Source organism: Macaca fascicularis, chromosome 18 (assembly GCF_037993035.2).
Source record: "Macaca fascicularis isolate 582-1 chromosome 18, T2T-MFA8v1.1".
Taxonomy (NCBI): Eukaryota; Metazoa; Chordata; class Mammalia; order Primates; family Cercopithecidae; genus Macaca; species Macaca fascicularis.
In genome coordinates, this window is record NC_088392.1 from 63,399,268 (window position 1) to 63,423,600 (window position 24,333).

Sequence of the window (24,333 nt, forward strand, 5' to 3'; positions counted from 1 at the left end):
AATTAGACGGATGTGGTGGCACAACCCTGTAATTCCAGCTACTTGGGAGGCTGAGGTGGGAGGACCGCCTGAGCCCAAGAATTCAAGGTTACAGTGAGCCATCATTACACAACCGCACTCCAGCCTCAGGTGACAGAGTAAGACCCTGGGTCTAAAATATAGAAACAAATAAAAGTAAATATATGAAATGGGTATTTTTTAATGTAAAATACACCTCAGTAGAGTTGCTTTAAAAAAGTAAACAGATGGAGAATTTCTGGTACTTTTTAGCTGTTCATCACCCAAGACAAATACATGTATATGTGTATATAAACACACACACACACACACACTTTTGAGATGGAGTCTCACTCTGTCACCCAGGCTGGAATGCAATGGCATGATCTCAGCTCACTGCAACCTCTCCCTCCCGGGTTCAAATGATTCTCCTGCCTCAGCCTCCCCAGTAGATGGGATTACAGGCACCTAACACCCCAAGTGGCTAATTTTTGTATTTTTAGTAGAGATGGGGTTTCACCACGTTGGCCAGGCTGGTCTTGAACTGCTGACCTCAAGTGATCCACCCACCTTGGCCTCCCAAAGTGCTGGGATTACAGGCGTGAGCCACCGTGCCAGGCCACATTTTGTTTTGAGATGGGATCTTGTTCTGTCACCCAGGCTGGCGTGCAGTGGTGTGATCATAGCTCACTGCAGCTTCAATCTCCTGGGCTCAAGCAATTCTCCTGCTTCGCCCTCCTGAGTTGCTGGGACTACAGGTGCACATAACCACACCCAGCTAATTCCTTCATTTTTTGTAGAGGTGGGTCTTGCTGTGTTGCCCAGGCTGTCTCAAACTTAGCCTCAAGCAATCCTCCCACCTCGGCCTCCCTAAGTGCTGGGGATTACAGGTGTGAGGCCCAGCTGCAAAATAAATATTGAAGGCAAAGGGTCATGAACTCCAATGCCTAAATGAATCAGGCAAGGGAAGGTAAACTTATGCCTGTGTATCTAAAGTAGACAGCTGCTGGTTAGCTCTGATGGATTGTTGCCACCAGGGTACAGCTAGGGATTCCCGATCTTCTAATTTCTCAAAAGAAATGGAAATATAGATTCTTATGAATTAAAACATTGGCAATACTGTCTGAGTCAAGGAGAATGCATTTGTAGATCAAATCTACTCCAAGGCCACCATTCTGCAAACTGCACAGAAGAATACCTTGGATGCACTTATTTGTTCTTTCTTAAGATATATTTCACAAGACAAAGTTTAAAAATGAATATTAAAAATAAATTTTGAAAAATACCTTAGTAAAAAACCCTGATGGGCAAGAAAAGCTTTTGTAATGAGTATGCTTAGCTTTCTTTGTGAATCAAATAGCCTGCAAATTTACAACGATGTCAAATAAAGTGATACAACAATTTGGATCTGAAGTGACTTTCTGGAACCAAAAATGCCCATACTCCAAAGTAACTCACAGTCCGAGCTAGGAAAAATTCACAGCCCAGCAATGTGAGCACATCAGGGGCTAACTACTAAGGACAATGGTTTTCAAAGTCAGTGACTAAGCAGTTATTCTTATAATAAAATAATTATTTTAATGAAGTATTTGAAATAATTTTAAACATCTGATCAGTAAGATTATACATAAATGAGTAGGCTGCACTTTACAAAAAATAAAGGTAAGCATTTAAATATACAAAAACAACTTTGGATAAAGATCTCTTCTTAAAGTACTCCTTTAACATTCACATAATTTATAGCATTTTACATAACTTGCTGAAACAAAAAAAAAAAGTGGCCAATTTAAAATTTACTATAGTGTAGAATGTGGCCATAACAGTCCCAATGGGAAGAACAGGATGAAGAATAACATACGTGAGGTGGTTTTTTTTCCTCTGAATTCTTATAAGTATAGCATTTCCCATTTCCGAAATACCTTCTTGGAGGATTCAATCATTTTTTTCTGTATGTGATTCTAACTACTGTGATTATTTTTCACCAGCTGTATTCCACACACGTGGAATTTTCTTTTTTTTAAAGAGGGTTTGCTTTGTCCATCAGCTTCTTCCTCAGGTGAACACATATAACTTGCTTCTCATATTTAGAGCTCATATTCTGAAGAGTGAGATACTGACAGTACCTTTTAAGTACAGAATCCAACATAAAGTCCTATTGTTAAAAATTTCTCATCATCAGTTAGGATTTTTTAAATGTGCCAACACACTTAAAACTTAGGATAACTAAAATACATTATGACAGAAGGAACTACAAAAACTATCCTTCTTGGGATTTAAAACAATACAAAACAAAAAATAACATTTTCCTTTCAAAATACTATAATTTGAAAACATCTGGTACATTCTCCTTTTTGGTTGTGCTGTGATTTTTTTTCCTCATCAACAAAACATGTACCAATTGTTTTGGAGTTCCGATTCTACCTCTTCCCCTCTTGGGCGTATGAAGCACATTTCCTGTTTTATGATATCATTTTCACATTCCCCTCATCAGTTTGAAAGCAATGCCTTAACGTTCCTTCTAATACTTTGCACCTTTTCCGTTTTTTCAACAAGATACATTGGTAGATTTAATTTTAAGGTTTTCCTGATAAGGACGTCCCCTCACTTGGTACCAGAAACGGCATATGGTGATATGAAGCAGAGAATTAGCAATCCCAGGCACAATCTATCCCCATTTGTCTCGTTTTGACAACATTGGAACTCAGCCGACCAAAGTCACCACAGGCCCTACTCTGTGGCCTGTCATGTACAGAAGGTGACTGTCATAGTTAGCTAAGCAACTTCTGATTCCTGCCCAGAAAACCTACCACTTTGGGACAGGTTCAATATAGAACGAAATAGTCATTCTTGTATTTTCTTACACCTCTTCCTTTCTCCTGCATCTCAATGCATGCTGTATTAGGGAAGGACACCTCACCTGCTACAATTCGGCAGATGAGGCAGGTAGTAACAAACAGGGCCTTAACTTGCTTTAATTTAATGCACAGATGGGCAGATGCCGAATTCTGTGCAAAGTGTATTTCATAACTGATTTTATGAAGAAGACAAAGATGAATTTGAGTCTGTAAGAGCCCCATGGGATGGACAGGTAAGAGTTAATATAGTTTCTAACTGTAAACAATGCTCTTTCAATGTTGGTGATTATTTTCCAGAAATTGAAATTTCAGGACAGTGCAACAATGCTCTTTGTGTCTTCTTTGGCAGTAAATAGCAAGGATCTGGATGGAGAGTGGAGTGGTCACTTCAGAAGGGCCAGGTATAGAGCTCGAGAATACTTCATCTCCCGTTCCTGTTCCATACAAAATATCAAGTCCCTGAGGCAGACTCTCGTGATTCTTGGACGATGCAATTGTTTGGTGGCTGTCAGGCTGGATGTCCCAGAAGCAAGAAGGTTGTCTTTTAAGCCCTAAAAATAATAAAAGGAAAAGCAATTTGAAATAAAAATCTTTCATAGAGGGAAAGCCTGTCAATTCTAGCATGTAAGAGCCCACTACCTCCTGGTCACTGGGTTAGGTACTGGAGATAATGGAATGATGAAGACCTAACCCTGTCCTCCAGCAGTCAGCCTCAAATGGCCACTAAACCTATCACCTGAGCTCATTCCTTCCTTCCTTCTCACCTGCAGCATGGCAATAGCCTCTGAAGTGGTTTCTCCATTTCCAGGCTCTACTTGGCTCCATTCTTTCCAGCGCATTGCAGGCCAGCCTTTCCCTCTTTAAAGGCCTTACACAAATCTTTTGAGAGTAACAGATGTGTTTATCACTTCGATTGTGGTGATGATTTCATAGCTGTATGCATACATAAAAATCTATCAAATGTATACTTTAAATGTATGCAGTCTTGGCCGGGCGCGGTGCCTCAAACCTGTAATCCCAGCACTTTGGGAGGCCGAGACAGGCGGATCACGAGGTCAGGAGATCGAGATCATCCTGGCTAAAACAGTGAAACCCTGTCTCTACTAAAAAAAATACAAAAAACTAGCCGGGTGAGGTGGCGGACGCCTGTAGTCACAGCTACTTAGGAGGCTGAGGCAGGAGAATGGCGTGAACCCGGGAGGCGGAGCTTGCGGTGAGCTGAGATCCGGCCACTGTACTCCAGCCTGGGCGATAGAGCGAGACTCCGTCTCAAAAAAAAAAAAAAAAGTATGCAGTCTTTTGTATGTCAATAATAGAAAATAACAATGAAGGCCTTTCATTGTTCAGATCCCACAAGGCCATGGTTCCAAAATCTTCAATGGCTCCCCACTGCCCAGAGCAGCTTCTTGAGAACCACACTGAGCACTTTTCATATATTATCTCTTTTCTATTATACAAAATTGCAGCCAGTTTTAAATGAGCGCTGCCCCCATTTATCAAATGAGGAAACTGAGCTTAGACAGGTTAAGCAATCTGTTCAAGGTCACATAGCAAAGTTGAGCTGTGACTCAGTTTCTAATTTGATTTAAAGTAAATGCTCTGGTTGGGCACGGTAGCTCACGTCTGTAATCCCAGCACTTTGGGAGGTCGAGGTGGGCAGCTCACCTGAAGTCAGGAGTTCAAGACCAGCCTGGCCAACATGGTGAAACCCCGTCTCTACTAAAAATAAAAAAATTAGCCGGGTGTGGTGGCATGTGCCTGTAATCCCAGCTACTAGGGAGGCTGAGGCAGGAAAGTTGAACCTGGGAGGCGGAGGCTGCAGTGAGCTGAGATCGCGCTACTGCATTCCCGCCTGGACAACAGAGCAAGACTCTGTCTCAAAAAAATAAAAATAATAAAAATAAAAATAAAGTAAGTGATCTTAACCACTGTGCTGTATCATCCACCATATCACATATAAACCCATCACCCTGGCTTCCTTCTCTCCAGCCTCACTTCCCATTGCTCCTTTACAAGGCATCTTAACTGCAGCCACAATAGACAGAGATTCGCAAAGAGGCCATTCTAGGCCAATCTACCCATCTTTTAAGACCCATTTCAAATGGGTCTACCTGTCCTTCATCCAAGGAAATCTCACCGTGGCAATGACCTTACATCGTATTACAGTAATTTGTATATGCTCCCACCACCACCACATACCCACTAGACCGTAAGCTTTCTGAGAACAAGGACTATGGTTTCTGTCTCCTCTAGGGCTTAGCAGAGTTCACAGAGCAACACATATCAAACAAAATATCCACAATATTTTCTAAATTGAATGTACCGGTTTAAAACAGAACAAGAATTCTAAATGTCATTTTAAAATGATGAAAACACAACACTCCTGTAAGTAAGACAGTTTTCCGAATGTGTTTACCAATATGAATTACCAGTACGTCTATATGCTATTACTTTTAATTGGAAGAAAAGAAAAACATAGAACTCTCAAAGGGTAATTTTGTACAAATGAAATCCTTTGATTCTTTTTACCTTTGTTTCAAAACAAAATCCTTTGTTTCAAAAAACGTCTCAATAGGACTGGCAAATGTCTTTTATCCACCCAAAAGACATACATAGGCCGGGAGCGGTGGCTCAAGCCTGTAATCCCAGCACTTTGGGAGGCCGAGACGGGTGGATCACAAGGTCAGGAGATCGAGACCATCCTGGCTAACACGGTGAAACCCCGTCTCTACTAAAAATACAAAAAAACTAGCTGGGCGAGGTGGCGGGCGCCTGTAGTCCCAGCTACTCGGGAGGCTGAGGCAGGAGAATGGCATAAACCTGGGAGACAGAGCTTGCAGTGAGCTGAGATCCGGCCACTGTACTCCAGCCTGGGTGACAGAGCGAGACTCCGTCTCAAAAAAAAAAAAAAAAAAAAAAAAAAAGACATACATAAGAAAAGATATTTACCTAACATAGGAAGAAAATCTGGTTCTGTTACTGTCCTTTTATAACCATTAAATTTTAATTACTCCTTCCACCTTTTTGGGTTTCTTGTTTTGTTTTGATGGAGAGGAAGGAAATCTCTTAAGGTCTCCAAAACACCATGGTCAAAATCAGTCAAACTTAATTCCATGCATGTTCACAGCATGACTTAGGGGTACTTTATCTGATGGACAAATAAAACTTGTTTAAGAGATACTACCCAGTTTTTGAGGGACATGGTATCGCAGTCATATTTTTATACTCATTAAGTTAAACCTGTTATAAGTATCCATGGAAAAAATTCTGGAAAGTCCACATTCTAAAAGAGGAAAAAAAGATCGGTCTCAGCTGCACAATTGTTTGGCTACTTATCCCGGAGCCCATCCACAGCATACAGCCAGTCTCTCGCTACTTCTGCAGGGTTCTTGGTAATGAATGCAATTTGTACAAGTGTAAGCCTCCGGAACTTCAGCTAAGCCTGGCAGTGAAGCACTAGCGTGTCACTCTGCTAGCACCAACACTCAGAGATGGTGTAACTCAGATGTAATTTTAACTACTGTAAATTATTACCATCAAAATATCTTCATAAGATTTTTGCAGAATGGCACCAAAAGTTCAGTTTTGTTTAGAAAATTGAATAAAAAGTACATATTAGGAAGAAAGTTACTAAAACACATAATTGGCAGTGAGTGGCAGTTTTGTTGTTTACAGGAGCAACCCGTTTAAAACTACAATATATTTAGGCCAAGGCAAGCAAATCACTTGAGGTCAAGAGTTCAAGACCAGCCTGGCTAACATGGTGAAACCCCATCTCTACCAAAAAAATTAAAAAATGAGCCGGGCGTGGTGGTGTGTGTCTGTAAGCTCACTTACTCGGGAGGCTGAGGTGGAAGAACTGCTTGAACCCAGGAGGCAGAGGGTGAAGTGAGCCAAGATCATGCCACTGCACTACAGCCTGGATGACAGAGTGAGACTCTGTCTCAAAAAAACAAAAACCTTCAATACATTTAACTAGAGGCAATTTCTTTAGCCATAAATTAGATATATTACACTAAAACTGTATCTATATGTTAATAAATCTTCTAAGAGTTTACCTAAAATCAGTACTTTGGTGTTTTATATGAAATTGTAAAATAACTGGCTAGACAGACACAATGTCTCGGCAATTCCACATCTATGTAAATACCCAGAAATATGCCATGGGTTCATCAAAAGATATTGTATAAGGATGACAACTATCCACAAGAGCCCTAAGCTAGAAACAATCCAAGTGAGTACATTAAGAGTACAATAAATTGTGGAATAATCATACCATGGAATGATACACAGCAATAATGACTGGGTAACATGAAAAAGTATCACAAAAATGTTCAATGAAAGGAACCAGACACAAAGGAATTCATACTGTATGATTCAATTTCTACCAAGTCCCCAAACAGACAAAGCTAAAAAAAAGTCAGGAGAGTGAGTTCTCATGGGGGAGATGAGAAGTGATTAGAAGAGTGAGGTTGTCTGGAGTTCTGATGATGTTTCCTTCTTGATCTAACTACTGCCTACATGAATGTGTTCATGCTGTGAAAATTGTGCTGAGCTTATGACTTGTGTACTTTTTATATTGATGCTATATTTCAATAAAAAATTAAATCGCTACCCCAAAAACCTTGCCTCAGGAAGAAATTAACATGGAAGCAAAGAGAGGGGGGAAAGGAAAGACAATAAGGCAAAATTGTCAAACAGAAAAAAAAAATAAAGAGACCTAATCATCTGAGTAAGGAACAAAGGGGTCACAGTTCATGTTTGTCATGTGACAAGCCTGAAGGATTCAGGGGAAAGAGCCATATTACAGCTGCCAGCACAGAGTTGAAAAGAAGGTCATTCCAACAGGATGCAGCAGAGGGCCTGAGGCAATGTTATAAATGAAAAAAACCCCAAGGGATTTTCAGTAACCCAACAGAAATGTCTTTCATGATTCACAACTTTACAAAGGTGATAGCATTCTCTTTCCCCAAATAGCAGCTAACTAGAAAGTCAATCTTTCTTGAATCTGAATACAAAATATGTAGCATTTTTATTCCTGAGCTTATGATTTGGCGAAGTCCGCAATTGTAACTTGTCAATCACAATGACCTGGCCAAAATAACCATCTACTCTCAATTATCCACAGTTAAGAGGGTAGAGAGTACACAGATAACTTACAGCCATAAAAACCAAACCTACTTTTTCACCATCAGTTTTAATTTTCCTCTGCCTCACCAAGTCCTTTCCCCAGAGTTGACTAGGACTGATTTCTGGTCACATTAGAAATCACAAAGAATAGTAACGTGATTAAGGGCCCAGAGTTTTTAAGAAGGAAAAAAAAAAAGGGCTGTTTATTCTTCTCACTGTTAGCATACTGTTCATTTTGGAAATAGAAGGTTTTCCCATGTAACTTTCTACATGAAGATATTCCTTAATCTGGATTCTTCTCCTGGATGAAAATGAAAGATGAAACAAACAATTCATTTCCCAGGTGCACAACAGATGTCCTAGGAAGCCGACTCAAACCTAAATGTTAACATCTTCTAAAATTGCCAGATAATTGTTACCCATTAATGTTACCCAGCCCACTAACAACTTATCTCACCTAATTTGTTTTGTTATACCACTAAACTAAGTTTCTTGTTTTTATAATGAAACTTTTGAGGAACTCCATTGCTCTAACAAGAAAAAATGCAAAATCATCAGTTACCAATTTTAGATAAGTAGCACCATTTTAATAATGATATTAAATTACTAAAAATAACTAGTAATCCAATTTTTATCCCTTCAACTTAATACAGCAGGTGTTGTGAAATATAACCTTTAAAGGGTTTTCTACTTCTTTTTCCATATTTCCTTAAATTAGATGACTGCTCTACCACATTAGAAGCAGAAAGGACATCTTTATGAACCCAGGGTCTTCAGGAATCATGTTGGGGTTTATAGTGACTCCATACAAGCCTCTCCTCCCAAGAGCCACCATCCATGGTAATGTAGCTTCATGCTAGTCCATGTTCTGATTCCATTCAAAATTATCTGGGTTACTGGTAACCTACTATGGGCAAGGAACTGTACTAGGCAGCATAAGACATACATAACCGAACGGTGGTAAACACTCATTGTCTCCTCCATAGGCAATCTCAAATTACTTAATTTCTCTGTGCCTCAGTTTCCCAATCTGCAAACTAGGGACAGTAATACTAATTATCTCATATGGCTGGTGTGAAGATTAAATGAGAATGGTATATGCTCTAAAAATGTTCGCCCTATTCTCATAATGAAGTCCCTAGTTAGTAGGAAGGCACTGAAGGTTTACAAACAGAAAACAGTGTAATTCTAGCTCCAGAGCTTTTTTCCCATCCCCCTCCTATCCAGGTCCTATTCTCTCAAGTCTTCACTAAATCACTGGTTACTGAACTCAAGAGAAATAATTTGTGCTGCCATACTTACCTTGTCCCTCTCAGTGAAATTTCTGAATTTTAAGGGAGCCTTGAATGCCTAAAGCTCCAAAGTAGACTGATGGGCATTTCAGACATGTGACAGGTGGATAGTTTTTGTGACAAGTTTTTCTTACACTCCTCAAATTAAATAGTGGAGGAGCCTGCTGCTGTACAGAATCAACTAAGCTTATCAATATTGTCTCTAGAAACTAAAAGTCAATCTCTTTCATTCAATTCCCTGAATCCTAAGACTAATAAAAGCAAAATTTGTGTCCCAGAATCTGAATAGTTAACCAAACACAAAAACTGAGAATTTCTTAATACAGGAATCAAGAGGCAAAGATTCATGACATTCTCAGATTCTACCTGATTTACACTAAGTCACAACCTCATGCCACCATGGCAGCTCTTAAGGGATGGCTCAAGTCTTTTCAGCTTTAAGGAGGAAACAAGGTCCAATGAAGAATAGGGAGTAGAAAGAAGACCCAGCTCCAGAAAAAAAAAAAAAAAAAAAAACAACTGAACATCTTCTAAGTTTCCGAAGCAAAAATAAATAAAAGTGCCCTGGATACCTGACCCAGTGTAACAAGAACACTGAAAATTTATATTAAAAATACCCAAGCTTCTAGGCCTTAAAGGGGAACACAGGACAGAAAAATACTGAGCTTCAAATTTGACTGCCCTCTGCTGGTCAACAAGCAAAATTTCTGAAGCAACAGCTCTCTCATCTTTATCACCTTCATTTTATTCTTTATATATATATATATGTGTGTGTGTGTGTATATATATATATTATACTTTATGTTCTAGGGTACATGTGCACAACGTGCAGGTTACGTATGTATACATGTGCCATGTTGGTGTGCTGCACCCATTAACTCGTCATTTACATTAGGTATGTGTCCTAATGCTATCCCTTCCCCCTCCCCCAACCCATAACAGGCCCAGTGGGTGATGTTCCCCTTCCTGTGTCTAAGTGTTCTCATTGTTCAATTCCCACCTATGAGTGAGAACAAGTGGTGTTTGGTCTTCTGTTCCTGCAATAGTTTGCTGAGAATGATGGTTTCCAGCTGCATCCACGTCCCTACAAAGGACATGAACTCATCCTTTTTTATGGCTGCATAGTATTCTATGGTGTATATATGCCACATTTTCCTAATCCAGTCTATCATTGATGGACATGTGAGTTGATTCCAAGTCTTTGCTATTGTGAATAGTGCCACAATAAACATACGTGTGCATATGTCTTTATAGCAGCATGATTTATAATCCTTTGGGTATACACCCAGTAGTGGGATGGCTGGGTCAAATGGTATTTCTCTAGTTTTAGATCCTTGAGGAATCGCCACACTGTCTTCTACAATGGTTGAACTAGTTTACAGTCCCACCAACAGTGTAAAAGTGTTCCTATTTCTCCACATCCTCTCCAGCACCTGTTGTTTCCTGACTTTTTAATGATCACCATTCTAACTGGTATGAGATGGTATCTCATTGTGGTTCTGATTTGCATTTCTCTGACAGCTAGTGATGATGAGCATTTTTTCATGTGTCTGCTGGCTGCATAAATGTCTTCTTTTGAGAAGTATCTGGTCATACCCTTTGCCCACTTTTTGATGGGGCTGGGTTTTTTTTCTTGTAAATTTGAGTTCTTTGTAGGTTCTGGATATTAGCCCTTTGTCAGATGAGTAGATTGCAAAAATTTTCTCCCATTCTGTAGGTTGCCTGTTCACTCTGATGGTAGTTTCTTTTGTTGTACAGAAGTTCTTCAGTTTAATCAGATCCCATTTGTCAACTCTGGCCCTTGTTGCCATCCCTTTTGGTGTTTTAGACATGAAGTCCTTGCCCATGCCTGTGTCCTGAATGGTATTACCTAGGTTTTCTTCTAGGGTTTTTATGGTTTTAGATCTAAAATTTAAGTCTGTAATCCATCTTGAATTAATTTTTATATAAGGTATAAGGAAGGCATCCAGTTTCAGCTTTCTACTTATGGCTAGCCAGTTCTCCCAGCACCATCTATTAAATAGGGAATCCTTTCCCCATTTCTTGTTTTTGTCAGGTTTGTCAAAGATCAGATGGTTGTAGATGTGTGGTATTATTTCTGAGGGCTCTGTTCTGTTCCATTGTTCTATATCTCTGTTTTGGAACCAGTACCATGCTGTTTTGGTTACTGTAGCCTTGTAGTATAGTTTGAAGTCAGGTAGTGTGATGCCTCCAGCTTTGTTCTTTTGGCTTAGGATTGTCTTGGCAATGCGGGCTCTTTTTTGGTTCCATATGAACTTGAAAGTAGTTTTTTCCAATTCTGTGAAGAAAGTAACTGGTAGCTTGATGGGGATGGAATTGAATCTACAAATTACCTTGGGCAGTATGACCATTTTCACAATATTGATTGTTCCTATCCATAGGCATGGAATGTTCTTCCATTTGTTTGTGTCCTCTTTTATTTCACTGAGCAGTGGTTTGTAGTTCTCCTTGAAGAGGTCCTTCGCATCCCTTGTAAGTTGGATTCCTAGGTATTTTATTCTCTTTAAAGCAATTGTGAATGGGAGTTCATTCATGATTTGGCTGTTTGTCTGTTATTGGTGTATAAGAATGCTTGTGGTTTTTGCACATTATGACTTTGCATCCTAAGACTTTGCTGAAGTTGCTTATCAGCTTAAGGAGATTTGGGGCTGAGACAATCGGGTTTTCTAAATAACAATCATGTCATCTGCAAACAGGGACAATTTGACTTCTTCTTTTCCTAATTGAATACCCTTTATTTCTTTCTCTTGCCTGACTGCCCTGACCAGAACTTCCAACACTATATTCAATAGGAGTGGTGAGAGAGGGCATATCCCTGTCTTATGCCAGTTTTCAAGGGGAATGCTTCCAGTTTTTGCCCATTCAGTATGATATTGGCTGTGGGTTTGTCATAAATAGCTCTTATTATTTTGAGATACGTTCCATCAATACCAAATTTATTGAGAGTTTTTAGCATGAAGGGCTGGTGAATTTTGTCAAAGGCCTTTTCTGCATCTATTGAGATAATCATGTGGCTTTTGTCTTTGGTTCTGTTTATATGCTGGATTACGTTTATTGATTTGCGTATGTTGAACCAGCCTTGCATCCCAAGGATGAAGCCCACTTGATCATGGTGGATAAGCTTTTTGATGTGCTGGATTCGGTTTGCCAGTATTTTACTGAGGATTTTTGCATTGATGTTCACCAGGGATATTGGTCTAAAAATCTCTTTTTTTGTTGTGTCTCTGCCAGGCTTTGGTATCAGGATGATGTTGGCCTCATAAAATGAGTTAGGGAGGATTCTCTCTTTTTCTATTGATTGGAATAGTTTCAGAAGGAATGGTACCAGCTCCTCCTCGTACCTCTGGTAGAATTTGGCTGTGAATCCATCTGGTCCTGGACTTTTTTTGGTTGGTAGGCTATTAATTATTGTCTCAATTTCAGAGCCTGTTATTGGTCTATTCAGGGATTCAACTTCTTCCTGGTTTAGTCTTGGGAGAGTGTATGTGTCCAGGAATTTATCCATTTCTTCTAGATTTTCTAGTTTATTTATGTAGAGGTGTTTATAGTATTTTCTGATGGTAGTTTGTATTTCTGTGGGGTCGGTGGTGATATCCCCTTTATCATTTTTTATTGCATCTATTTGATTCTTCTTTCTTTTCTTCTTTATTAGTCTTGCTAGAGGTCTCTCAATTTTGTTGATCTTTTCAAAAAACCAGCTCCTGGATACACTGATTTTTTGAAGGGTTTTTTGTGTCTCTATCTCCTTCAGTTCTGCTCTGATCTTAGTTATTTCTTGCCTTCTGCTGGCTTTTGAATGTGTTTGCTCTTGCTTCTCTAGTTCTTTTAATTGTGATGTTAGGGTGTCAATTTTAGATCTTTCCTGCTTTCTCTTGTGGGAATTTAGTGCTATAAATTTCCCTCTACACACTGCTTTAAATGTGTCCCAGAGATTCTGGTATGTTGTATCTTTGTTCTCACTGGTTTCAAAGAACATCTTTATTTTTGCCTTCATTTCGTTATGCACCCAGTAGTCATTCAGGAGCAGGCTGTTCAGTTTCCATGTAGTTGAGTGGTTTTGATTGAGTTTCTTAGTCCTGTGTTCTAGTTTGATTGCACTGTGGTCTGACAGTTTGTTATAATTTCTGTTATTTTACATTTGCTGAGGAGTGCTTTACTTCCAACTATGTGGTCAATTCTGGAATAAGTGTGATGTATATATTCTGTTGATTTGGGGTGGAGAGTTCTGTAGATGTCTATCAGGTCCACTTGGTACAGAGTTGAGTTCAATTCTTGGATATCCTTGTTAACTGTCTGTCTCGTTGATCTGTCTAATGTTGACACTGGGGTGTTAAAGTCTCCCATTATTATTGTGTGGGGGTCTAAGTCTCTTTGTAAGTCTCTAAGGACTTGCTTTATGAATCTGGATGTTCCTGTATTGGTTGCATATATATTTAGGATAGTTAACTCTTCTTGTTTAATTGATCCCTTTACCATTATGTAATGGCCTTCTTTGTCTCTTTTGATCTTTTTTGGTTTAAAGTCTGTTTTATCAGAGACTAGGATTGCAACTCCTGCCTTTTTTTGTTTTCCATTTGCTTGGTAGATCGTCCTCCATCCCTTTATTTTGAGCCTATGTGTGTCTCTGCACATGAGATGCATCTCCTGAATACAGCAAACAGATGGGTCTTGATTCTTTATCCAATTTGCCAGTCTCTGTCTTCTAATTGGAGCATTTAGCCCATTTACATTTAAGGTTAATACTGTTATGTGTGAACTTGATCCTGTCATTATGATATCAGCTGGTTATTTTGCTCGTTAGTTGATGCAGTTTCTTCCTAGCATCGATGGCCTTTACATTTTGGGATGTTTTTGCAGTGGCTGGTATTGGTTTTTCCTCTCCACATTTAGTGCTTCCTTCAGGAGCTCTTGTAGGGCAGGCCTGGTGGTGACAGAATCTCTCAGCATTTGCTTGTCTGTAAAGGATTTTATTTCTCCTTCACTTAGGAAGCTTAGTTTAGCTGGATATGAAATTCTGGGTTGAAAATTATTTTCTTTAAGAATGTCGAATATCGGCCCCCACTCTCTTCTGGCTTGTAGAGTTTCTGCCGAGAGATCCGCTGTTAGTCTCATGGGCTTACCTTTGTGGGTAACCCCACCTTTCTCTCTGGCTACCCTTAACATTTTTTCCTTCATTTCAACTTTGGTGAATCTGACAATTATGTGTCTTGGAGTTGCTCTTCTCGAGGAGTATCTTGGTGGCATTCTCTGTATTTCCTGAATTTGAATGTTGGCCTGCCTTGCTAGGTTGGAGAAGTTCCTTGGATAATATCCTGCAGAGTGTTTTCCAACTCGGTTCCATTCTCCCCATCACTTTCAGGTACACAAATCAGACACAGATTTGGTCTTTTCACATAGTCCCATATTTCTTGGAGGCTTTGTTCATTTCTTTTTATTCTTTTTTCTCTAAACTTCTCTTCTTGCTTCATTTCATTCATTTGATCTTTAATCATTGATATCCCTTCTTCCAGTTGATCGAGTCGGTTACTGAACCTTATGCATTTGTCACGTAGTTTTCATGTCATGGTTTTCATCTCTATCAGGTCATTTAAGGACTTTTCTACATTGGTTTTTCTAGTTAGCCATTTGTCAAATCTTTTTTCAAGGTTTTAATTTATTTGCACTGGGTTCATACTTCCTCCTTTAGCTCAGACAATTTTGATCGTCTGAAGCCTTCTTCTCTCAACTCATCAAAGTCATTCTCTGTCCAGCTTTGTTCCGTTGCTGGCAAGGAGCTGCATTCCTTTGGAAGGGGAGAGACATTCTGATGTTTAGAATTTTCAGCTTTTCTGCACTGCTTTTTCCCCATCTTTGTGGTTCTATCTACCTTTGGTCTTTGATGATGGTGATGTACAGATGGGGTTTTGGTGTGGATGTCCTTTCTGTTTGTTAGTTTTCCTTCTAACAGTCAGGACCCTCAGCTGCAGGTCTGTTGGAGTTTGCTCAAGGTCTACTCCAGACCCTGTTTGCCTGGGTATCAGCAGCAGAGGTTGCACAAGAGTGAATATTACTGAACAGCAAATGTTGATCGTTCCTCTGGAAGTTTCATCTCAGAGGTGTACCTGGTCGTGTGAGGTATGAGGTATCAGTCTGCCCCTGGTCGGGGCTGTCTCCCAGTTAGGCTACTCAGGGGTCAGGGACCCACTTGAGCAGGCAGTCTGTCCGTTCTCAGATCTCAAACTCCATTCTGGGAGAACCACTACTCTCTTCAAAGCTGTCAGACAGGGACATTTACATCTGCAGAGGTTTCTGCTGCCTTTTGTTTGGCTATGCCCTGTCCCCAGAGGTGGAGTCTACAGAGGCAGGTAGGCCTCCTTGAGCTGTGGTGGGCTCCAACCAGTTTGAGCTTCCCGGCTGCTTTGTTTACCTACTAGGCCTCAGTAACAGCAGGCGCCCCTCCCCCAGCCTCGCTGCTACCTTGCAGTTAGATCTCAGACTGCTGTGCTAGCAATGAGGGAGGCTCCATGGGCGTGGGACCCTCCGAGCCGGGCGCGGGATATAATCTCCTGATGTGCCGTTTGCTAAGACCCTTGGTAAAGCGCAGTATTAGGGTGGGAGTGACCCGATTTTCCAGGTTTTGTGTGTCACAGTTTCCCTTGGCTGGGAAAGGGAATTCCCTTCCCCCTTGCACTTCCTCCTGCTTTGGCTCTTGCTCATTGGGCTGCACCCACTGTCCAACATGCCCCAGTGAGATGAACCCAGTACCTCAGTTGGAAATGCAAAAATCACCCGTCTTCTGTGTTGCTCACGCTGGGAGCTGGAGGCTGGAGCTTTTCCTATTCGGCCATCTTGGTGCCACTGGTTATTTTCTTTAAACTTTTATTAAGACACTTGCAAAGCCCTCTGAAAACTCACATAAACTATGTCCGGAGATAAGTTTTACCTCTTATTTTCTTAAAATTTCTTCAAAGGACTGCTAGGTAACATTTTTTAAGAACTAGCTTTGATTTTTCTTTGGAGAATTGTGAATATAAATAAAAGCTACAATATAATAAGGGTTGTTGTGCCTCAAAACTAAAGTTGAATTTATCAATATCTTTACATGTATTAATAATAGTTTTGTTTAAAACTCTAGTAATTCTAGAGTTGATGAGTTGCATACAGGCTGATAGAAAAATGACTCTAGAATAAAATATGAATTTATAAAAAAAAGCATTAGAAATTGGAAATATAAAAAACATTTTCTTTTCATAAATTATTTAAAAGATATATGACCATTAATAATAACATACTAGGAAGGTTACAACATACATAGCAGTAAAGTAGGTGACAACAATAGCACAAAGGATGGAGGGTGTGTATAATTAACGACTTGGTTTCGTTTTTTATTTATTTATTTATTTATTTATTTAGAGGCAGAGTTTCGCTCTTGTTGCCCAGGCTGGAATACAATGGTGTGATCTCAGCTCACTGCAACCTTTGCCTCCCAGGTTCAAGTGATTCTCCTGCCTCAGTCTCCCAAGTAGCTGGGACCCACAGGCATGTGTGACCATGCCCAGCTAATTTTGTACTTTTAGTAGAGACAGGGTTTCTCCATGTTGGTCAGGCTGGTCTCCAACTCCCGATCTCAGGTGATCCGCCTGCCTAGGACTCGCAAAGTGCTGGGATTACAGAAGTGAGCCGCCACGCTCAGCCAAATTACTTGGTTTCAAAAGACTCTTCCATTCTGTGTGAAGTGGTATTACTCCAAAGCCGAGTGCAGTCAGTTAAGGGTGCACATTGTACCTTTGAACAGAGTCACAGCAACCATTAAACAAAATAAAAGGGCTGGACACAGTGGCTCATGCCTGTTACCCCAGCACTTTGGGAGGCCGATGCAGGCAGCTCACTTGAGCCCAGGAGCTCAAGACCAGCCTGGGCAACATGGTGAAACCCCACCTCTACTAAAAATACTAAAATCAGCCAGGCGTGGTGGCATGCACCTGTGGTCCCAGTTACTCCAGAGGCTGAGATGGGAGGATCGCTTGAACCTGGGAGGTTGAGGCTATAATGAGCAATCATTGTGCCACTGCACTCCAGCCTGGGCAACAGAGCAAGACTCTGTCTCAAGAAATAAGTATATAAATAAGACTATTAACTAAAAAGGAAACAGACAACGTAGCACAGAATACTAAAATACTGCTTGATTAACTCAAAAGATGGCAGAAAAGGAGAAAAAACTGGGAAATTTAAAAACGAATAGCAAGACAATGGACTTAAATCCAGTCACAGCAGTATTTACATTAAACATTGAACCAAACACTCCAAATGAATTTTCATTCTGGTAAAAAAATCAAAACTCAATTATATGTTATTTATAAGAGACCTGCTTTAAATAAAGACACAGATAAGGTGGAAGTAAACCAAAGGAGAAAAGATAAACTATGTAAATACTAAGGGTGAGAAAGCTGACATGGCTATAACAGTATCAAGCAAAGCACTAAAATAAAACTTTAAAAAAACAAAGCAGACTTCAAGACAAGGAATATTACTAGAAAGGAAGATCAATTCGCAAGGACAAAAGGAGGCAATTCACAAGAAAGACATTCAGTATTCATCAAGATAAACCATGCAAGCCCTTAGTAAACGTAAAGGACTAAAATCAGGCTATGTTCTCTGACCACAATGAAAACACCAAACATTTGGAAATTAAACACCACACTTTTAAATAATCTGTAGGTCAAAAAAGAAACCAGGATGGAAGTAAGGGAATATTTTCAAAGTTGATAATAAAAACACAACATATCTAAATCTGTAGGGGTAAGGCTAAAGTAGAAAACTAATGGAATTGTATAGCTTTAAACGTAGAAATGTGTAAGGTCAATTACAGGCTTCCACCTTAAGAGGCTGGAAAAAGAACTCAATATAAATAGAAGAAAGGAAAATAATAGAAATAATAGGAGTAGAAATCAATACAATAGAAAACAGACAAATTTTTTGAAAAAATGAAAGCTGTAAGTTAGTATTTGGAAAGGATTAATACAATTTGTAAACCCTTATCTAGACTGATCAGGAAAAAGTGAAAAAACACAAATTATCAATATCAGAAATGAAAGAAAGGATAACATCACTACAGACATTAAAAGAAGACATGGTTAATCATTTCATGTAAACAATTCCAGCAACTTAGATGAGTGTAAAAATTATCTGAAAAACACAATTTTCAAAAGCTAATACCAAAAGAAAGAAAATCCAACACTGAGTTTTCCCAGCCTAGAAAATTCCTGGTCCAGATGGCTTCACTGATAAATTCTATCACACATTTAAAGAGAAAGTAACTCCATTTCTACACAAACTTTTTCGAACAAAAATGGCAGGAAGAAGGGATACTTCCCAGCATATTACATGAGCACAATTCAAAGCAAGTTAACAAGGACGTTACGACAAAAGAAAATTACAGATCAGTATTATTCATGAACATAGATGCAAAAATCCTCAACAGACTAAATGAATAACAAATTGAATCTAGTAACATGTAAAATCAATTGTATATTATGACCAAGTGGGATTTATCCCAGGATTAAAAGGTTAGTTAAAATTGTCTGGGTACAGTGACTCAGGCCTGTAATTCCAGCACTTTGGGAGGCTGAAGTGGGTGGATCACCTGAGGTCAGAAGTTCAAGACCAGCCTGGCCAACATGGTGAAATCCCATCTCTACTAAAAATACAAAAATTAGCTGGGTGTGGTAGTGCATGCCTGTAATCCCAACTACTCAAGAGGCTAAAGCATGAGAATTGCTTGAACCCGTGAGGCGGAGGCTGCAGTGAGCTGAGATTGCACCACTGCACTCCAGCCTGGGCGACAAGAGTGAAACTCCATCTCAAAAAAAAAAAGTTAGTTAAAATTAAGATATCAGCGTAAGAGAATAAATTGAAAGAAAGAGAAAACCAAATTAAGATAATTTAAATTTAATTTAAAACCAAATTGAGAGACTAAGAGAAAACTCATATGAAAATTAAATAATCAAATAAATTTGTATGAGCCTTGACAATATTCAATACCCACTATAGTAAAAGCTTTCAGTCAGCCAGGAAGAAAAGAAATTTCCTCTATGTAAAACCTACAGCTAATATCATATTGAGAGTGAAATACTGGATGCTTTCCCTCTAAGATCAGGAATAAGGAAAGGATGTCTACTCTCACCACTTCTATTAAACATAGTAATGGGGATGTTAGCCAGTGCTCTAAGGCAAGAAAAGAAAATAAAAAGCATAAAGATTGGAAAGGAAGACGTACTCTTAATTTTATTTGTGGACAGCATGATTTGCTTAGCAAATCTTAAGACATTTATTCCAAAAAACCTCTAGAACAATTAACTGAATTTAGTAGAATGGAGGATACAAGATCTATGTCAATATCAACTTTACTTTGATATGTTAGCAACAAACAATTGGAACGTATATAATTTTGAAAATACAATAGCATAAAAAAATTATACCTATGTATAAATGGATAAAAGATGTCAAAGACTTGTGCATGGAAAACTAAAACATTGCAGATAAAGGTGACAGAATTAAGTGGAACAATATTGGAAGCCTCAATATTGTTAAGATGTAAATTCTCTGCAAATTGATCTATGGATTCAATGCCATCCTAATAAAGAATACCTAGACATTTTTGTAAGAATGACAAAATGATTCTAAAAATTCATATGAAGATACAAAGGATACAGAATAGCCCCAAATAACCTTGTTTTAAAAAAGGACAAAGCTGCAGCACTCACACTATCTGATTTCTAAACTGTTACAAGAGAGATTGTAGTATGGCATAAATAGAGAAAAATAAACAAACAGAATAGTGTATGTGTATAGATATGTCCACATACATAGTTAATTGGTTTTCAACATAAGCTATAAAGTGATGCAATGGGGAAAGCCTTTTTTAATAAATGGGGTAGAGTAACAGGATACCTGTATGTGAAAAAATAAACTTCAACCCCCGACTTCACACCAGACACAAATATTAAATCAAGATAGATCAAAGACCTATAACATAAAAGTTAAAGTTATAAAGCTTCCAGGAAAACACAGGGTAAATCTTCATAACATGGGGTACACAAAGATTTTTTTAGGATACAGCAAGTACTAATTATAAAAGAAAATGATGATAAATTGGACTTTGTCAAAATTAAAACCTTCTGCTCCTCCAAAAGGCACCATTATAAAAATAAAAGTACATTGCTAAAGGGAGTGTGAAATGGTACAACCATCTGAAAAAGAGTTTAGAGTCTCTTAAGATTAAATATATACCTATCCTATGATCCAACAGTAGTACTCCTAAGTATTTATCAAAGAGGAATGAAAACATAGGCCACAAAATGACTTTTACAAGAATGCAGCTTTGTATGGATAAAGCAGCTTTATCCATCCAGCCAAATATTGAAAACAGCCCAGTAACATTGAATAAACAAATTATGGAGCATTTATAAAACAGAAGACAACTCAGCACTAAAAAGCATATACTACTGATATGTATAATGTGAATCAATCTCAAAAACATTATGAGTGAAATAATTCAGAAACAAGACTACATTATCGTATGGTTTCGAATTCTACAAAGTTCTGAAACAGGAAAGATTAAGCCATGGTAACAGAAATTAGATCAGTAATTGCAGAGGGGATTGGAGGTGGTAAAAGGCATAATAGAACTTTCTGGGGATCATACAAATGTTTTATATCTTGATCTGGGATAGTGGTTACAATTAAAATCAATACAGTCTATTGTATATAAATTATACCTCAATCTGAAAAGCAAATGCAAAGTTAATTTAAATTTATAACTTAAAATTGAGATGTCAAAGTCAACCCTTCCTGAAGACTTCCCCAAAGGAACATGGTTACTCTTTCCTATGATCTGGTGTACTTTGGTATAGACGTATGAGAAGTTTGTCAAGCTGGAATTCTACATCACAAACATTATAATAGCTACAGAGAAAGTAGACAAAGAAATGTTTACTCCAACACTTATGTGAAAAGATGTTTGTAAATTTCAAAAGTTACCTGAAAGATACTATAAGATCCTAGAGCATGGTAACTCAATATTACAAATATTACTGAAATGCTTGAGAAATTTATGTATCAGTGTTTCTTAATGGGGATATTATTAGAATTCTGGGTAAGCTAAATTAAGTGAATTTGCCCTCTCACGCTGTGAAATGTTTAGTATCACTGGCCCCAAGCCACAAAATGCCAGTAGCACACAACCCACCCCACCCTTCACTGAATCACTGTGTCAAAACACCACCACTTCACACATTTCCAAACACCCCATAGGAGTACAGTTGAGAACAGTCTATAAGCTAATGGTCAAAAACACATATAAGCAGCATTTTTAAAAAAATCTAATTACTAGACTTAATCTACCTTGCCATTTTATTTCCTAAACTAACAATTTAACTAACAATTACCTTTACCTACTTAATTTCCAAGGACAAATGTACATGCTTTTGTTTGCTATATGTAATACCAGTTTGGGACGATGAAGAATAACTGATTTTGTTGAAATCCCTAATGAGGGAAGCCAAATACAATCACTGAAAGCACTGTCAACAGCAACAAACTATAACACACAAGAAATAACATTAGCAAACTACTGAGAGGAGTAATAAATCTAGAACATGACCTGTCATGAACAGACCCTGTGAATGGCCCATTTACGTATAATACTGGGTTAAAACAACAAAACAACAACCAAACACCTGGGTATTCCCATGGTGTTGTTTGTGCCAGAAGAGTAGTAGCAAACAACTAAATCTCCTTGAATAACACAAAGTTAAAGCCAGCAGATGGTTTTACTATTTAAACTTGTTGCAATAAAAACACAACATGACCATTTAATGACAAGGTTTGTTAGGCTTCTAGCATCTACTCATACATGCAGAATTAAGAAGGAACACTGAGGAGAAGAACAAATAATAAAAATGGATACAGGACCACATACATGCCTAGTGCTAAGAAGCAGAAGATGAATTAAACTGGCACATGATCCTAGAAGAAGAGACTGAATTCGTAATTAATAAAGTTTTCCCAAAGAAGAGCACAGGGCCAGATGGCTTCACTATTGAAATCTATCAAACATTTAAAGAAGAATTAACACCAATACTTCACAAACTCTTCTACAAAAAATGAGAGGAGGAAACACTTTCTAATCCATTCTCCAAGGATGGTATTACCCTGATACCTAAACAAGCTAAAGACATCATGAAAAAACCACTGCAGACTATTATTCCTTATGAATATGGATGCAAAACTCTTCAATGAAATACTGGCAAGCAGAAACTAATAGTATATAAAAAGTGCTATACACCAATAACCAAGTGGGATTTATCCCAGGAATACAAGGTGCGTTCAATACATAAAAATCAATCAATGTAATATACCTTCTATAGATAAAGAAAAAAAAGCACAATCATCTCAAAAGAGGCAGAAAAAGCATTTGAAAAAACTTAACGTTCTTTCATGATAAAAAGACTAAACAAACCATAAATATAGAAGGCAAACTTCCTCAACCTTAAAAAAAAAAAAAAAAGCATCTGTGAGAAACCCACAGCTAACATCACACTTACTGGTCAAAGACTGAACTCTTTTCCCCTAAATTCTGACATAAAAAAGGATGTCTGCTCCACCATTTCTATTCAACTAGTACTGGAGGTTCTAGCCAAGACAACTAGGCAAGAAAATGAAATAACAAGGCATCCAGAAGTGAAAGAAATACAACTACCACTATTTGCATATGACATGATCTTGTATATAGAAAATCCCAAGAAACTCACAAAAAATTATTAGAATAAACGAATTCAGCAAGGCTGCAGGATAAAAAAAAAAAATCAATGTACAAAACTACATAGTAGTTCTATACACTGACAATGCACAATCCAAAAATAAAATTAAGAAACCAATGCTATGTACAACAGCATCAAAAAGAATAATATTTAGGAAAAAAATTTTAACTAGTGGTACAAGACTTGTTCACTGAAAACTATAAACACTGTCAAAAGAAACTGAAGAATATCAATGAAAAGACTATTTAATATTGCTGAGTTGGCAATACTACCCAAATTTGTCTATATATATTCAATGCAATTCATATCAAAATACTGTCTACCTTTTTTTCTGGTTGAAGCTAACAAGCTGATCCTAAAATACACATGAAAATATAAAGGACCCATAATAGTCAAAATGATCTTGAAAACAAATAGACTCACACTTCCCAATTTCAAAATTAACTACAAAGTTATAGTAATCAAGACAGTGTGGTACTGGTGTAAGGACAGATACATAGATGGATCAAATAGAATTGAGAGCCTAGAAATAATTCTACATATCTACTATCAACTGAGTTTTGACAAGGCTGTTGAGATCATGCAATGGGGAAAGAATAATGTTTTCAAAAAATGATGCCTGGACAGCTGGATAGCCACACACAAAAGAATGAATTTGGGCCCCGACCTCATGCCATATACAAATATTAACTCAAAGTGGATCAAATACGTAAATGTAAGAACTAAAACTATAAAACTCCTAGAAGAAAATATAGATATAAATTATTGTGACACTGGATTAAATAATGGTGTTTTTGGATATGACAACTAAATACAAGTAACCAAAGAAAAAAATGATAAATTGAACTTATTTTTAGAAAGTCGATGTACAAACAGTCTAAAGCACATGAAAAGATGCTCAACATCATTAGTCTTCAGGAAAATGCAAAGCAAAACCACAAGGAGATACTACTTCTACACACATTAGAATGACAATAATAAAAATTTTAAAAAGACAATAACAAGTGTTGGCAAGGATGTGGAGAAAGTAGAACCCTTGTGCATTGTGGATGGAAAAGTCAAATCATGTAGTTGCTATGGAAAGCAGTTTGGCAGTTCCCAAAAACATCAAACATAGTCACCATATGACCCAGACGTTCTACTCTTAGGGACATACCCAAGATAAATGAAAATATATGACCACCTAAGAAGTTGTATATGAATGTACATAGCAGCATTACTCATAATAGCAAAAAGTAT

The 24,333-nt window shown here is 38.1% G+C and overlaps 1 protein-coding gene across 5 annotated transcripts in view; it reads right to left on the minus strand.

Annotated features, from left to right (window-relative positions):
* Nucleotides 1–1,552: 1,552 nt before the first annotated feature.
* Nucleotides 1,553–24,333, minus strand: part of TAF4B (TATA-box binding protein associated factor 4b) — a 164,133-nt gene continuing 141,352 nt past the window's right edge. For 3 of the 5 annotated variants that reach the window (XM_065533972.2, XM_045378311.3, XM_065533971.2), the window contains 2 exons: nt 3,617–3,731; nt 1,553–3,403 (listed from right to left, as the gene is read on the minus strand). In XM_065533972.2, the coding sequence (XP_065390044.1) occupies nt 3,126–3,403; nt 3,617–3,731 (393 nt within the window). In that variant the 3' untranslated portion in view covers nt 1,553–3,125. The remainder of the gene's footprint in view (nt 3,404–3,616; nt 3,732–24,333) is intronic. The other 2 variants (XM_045378313.3, XM_065533974.2) reach the window with 1 other exon arrangement.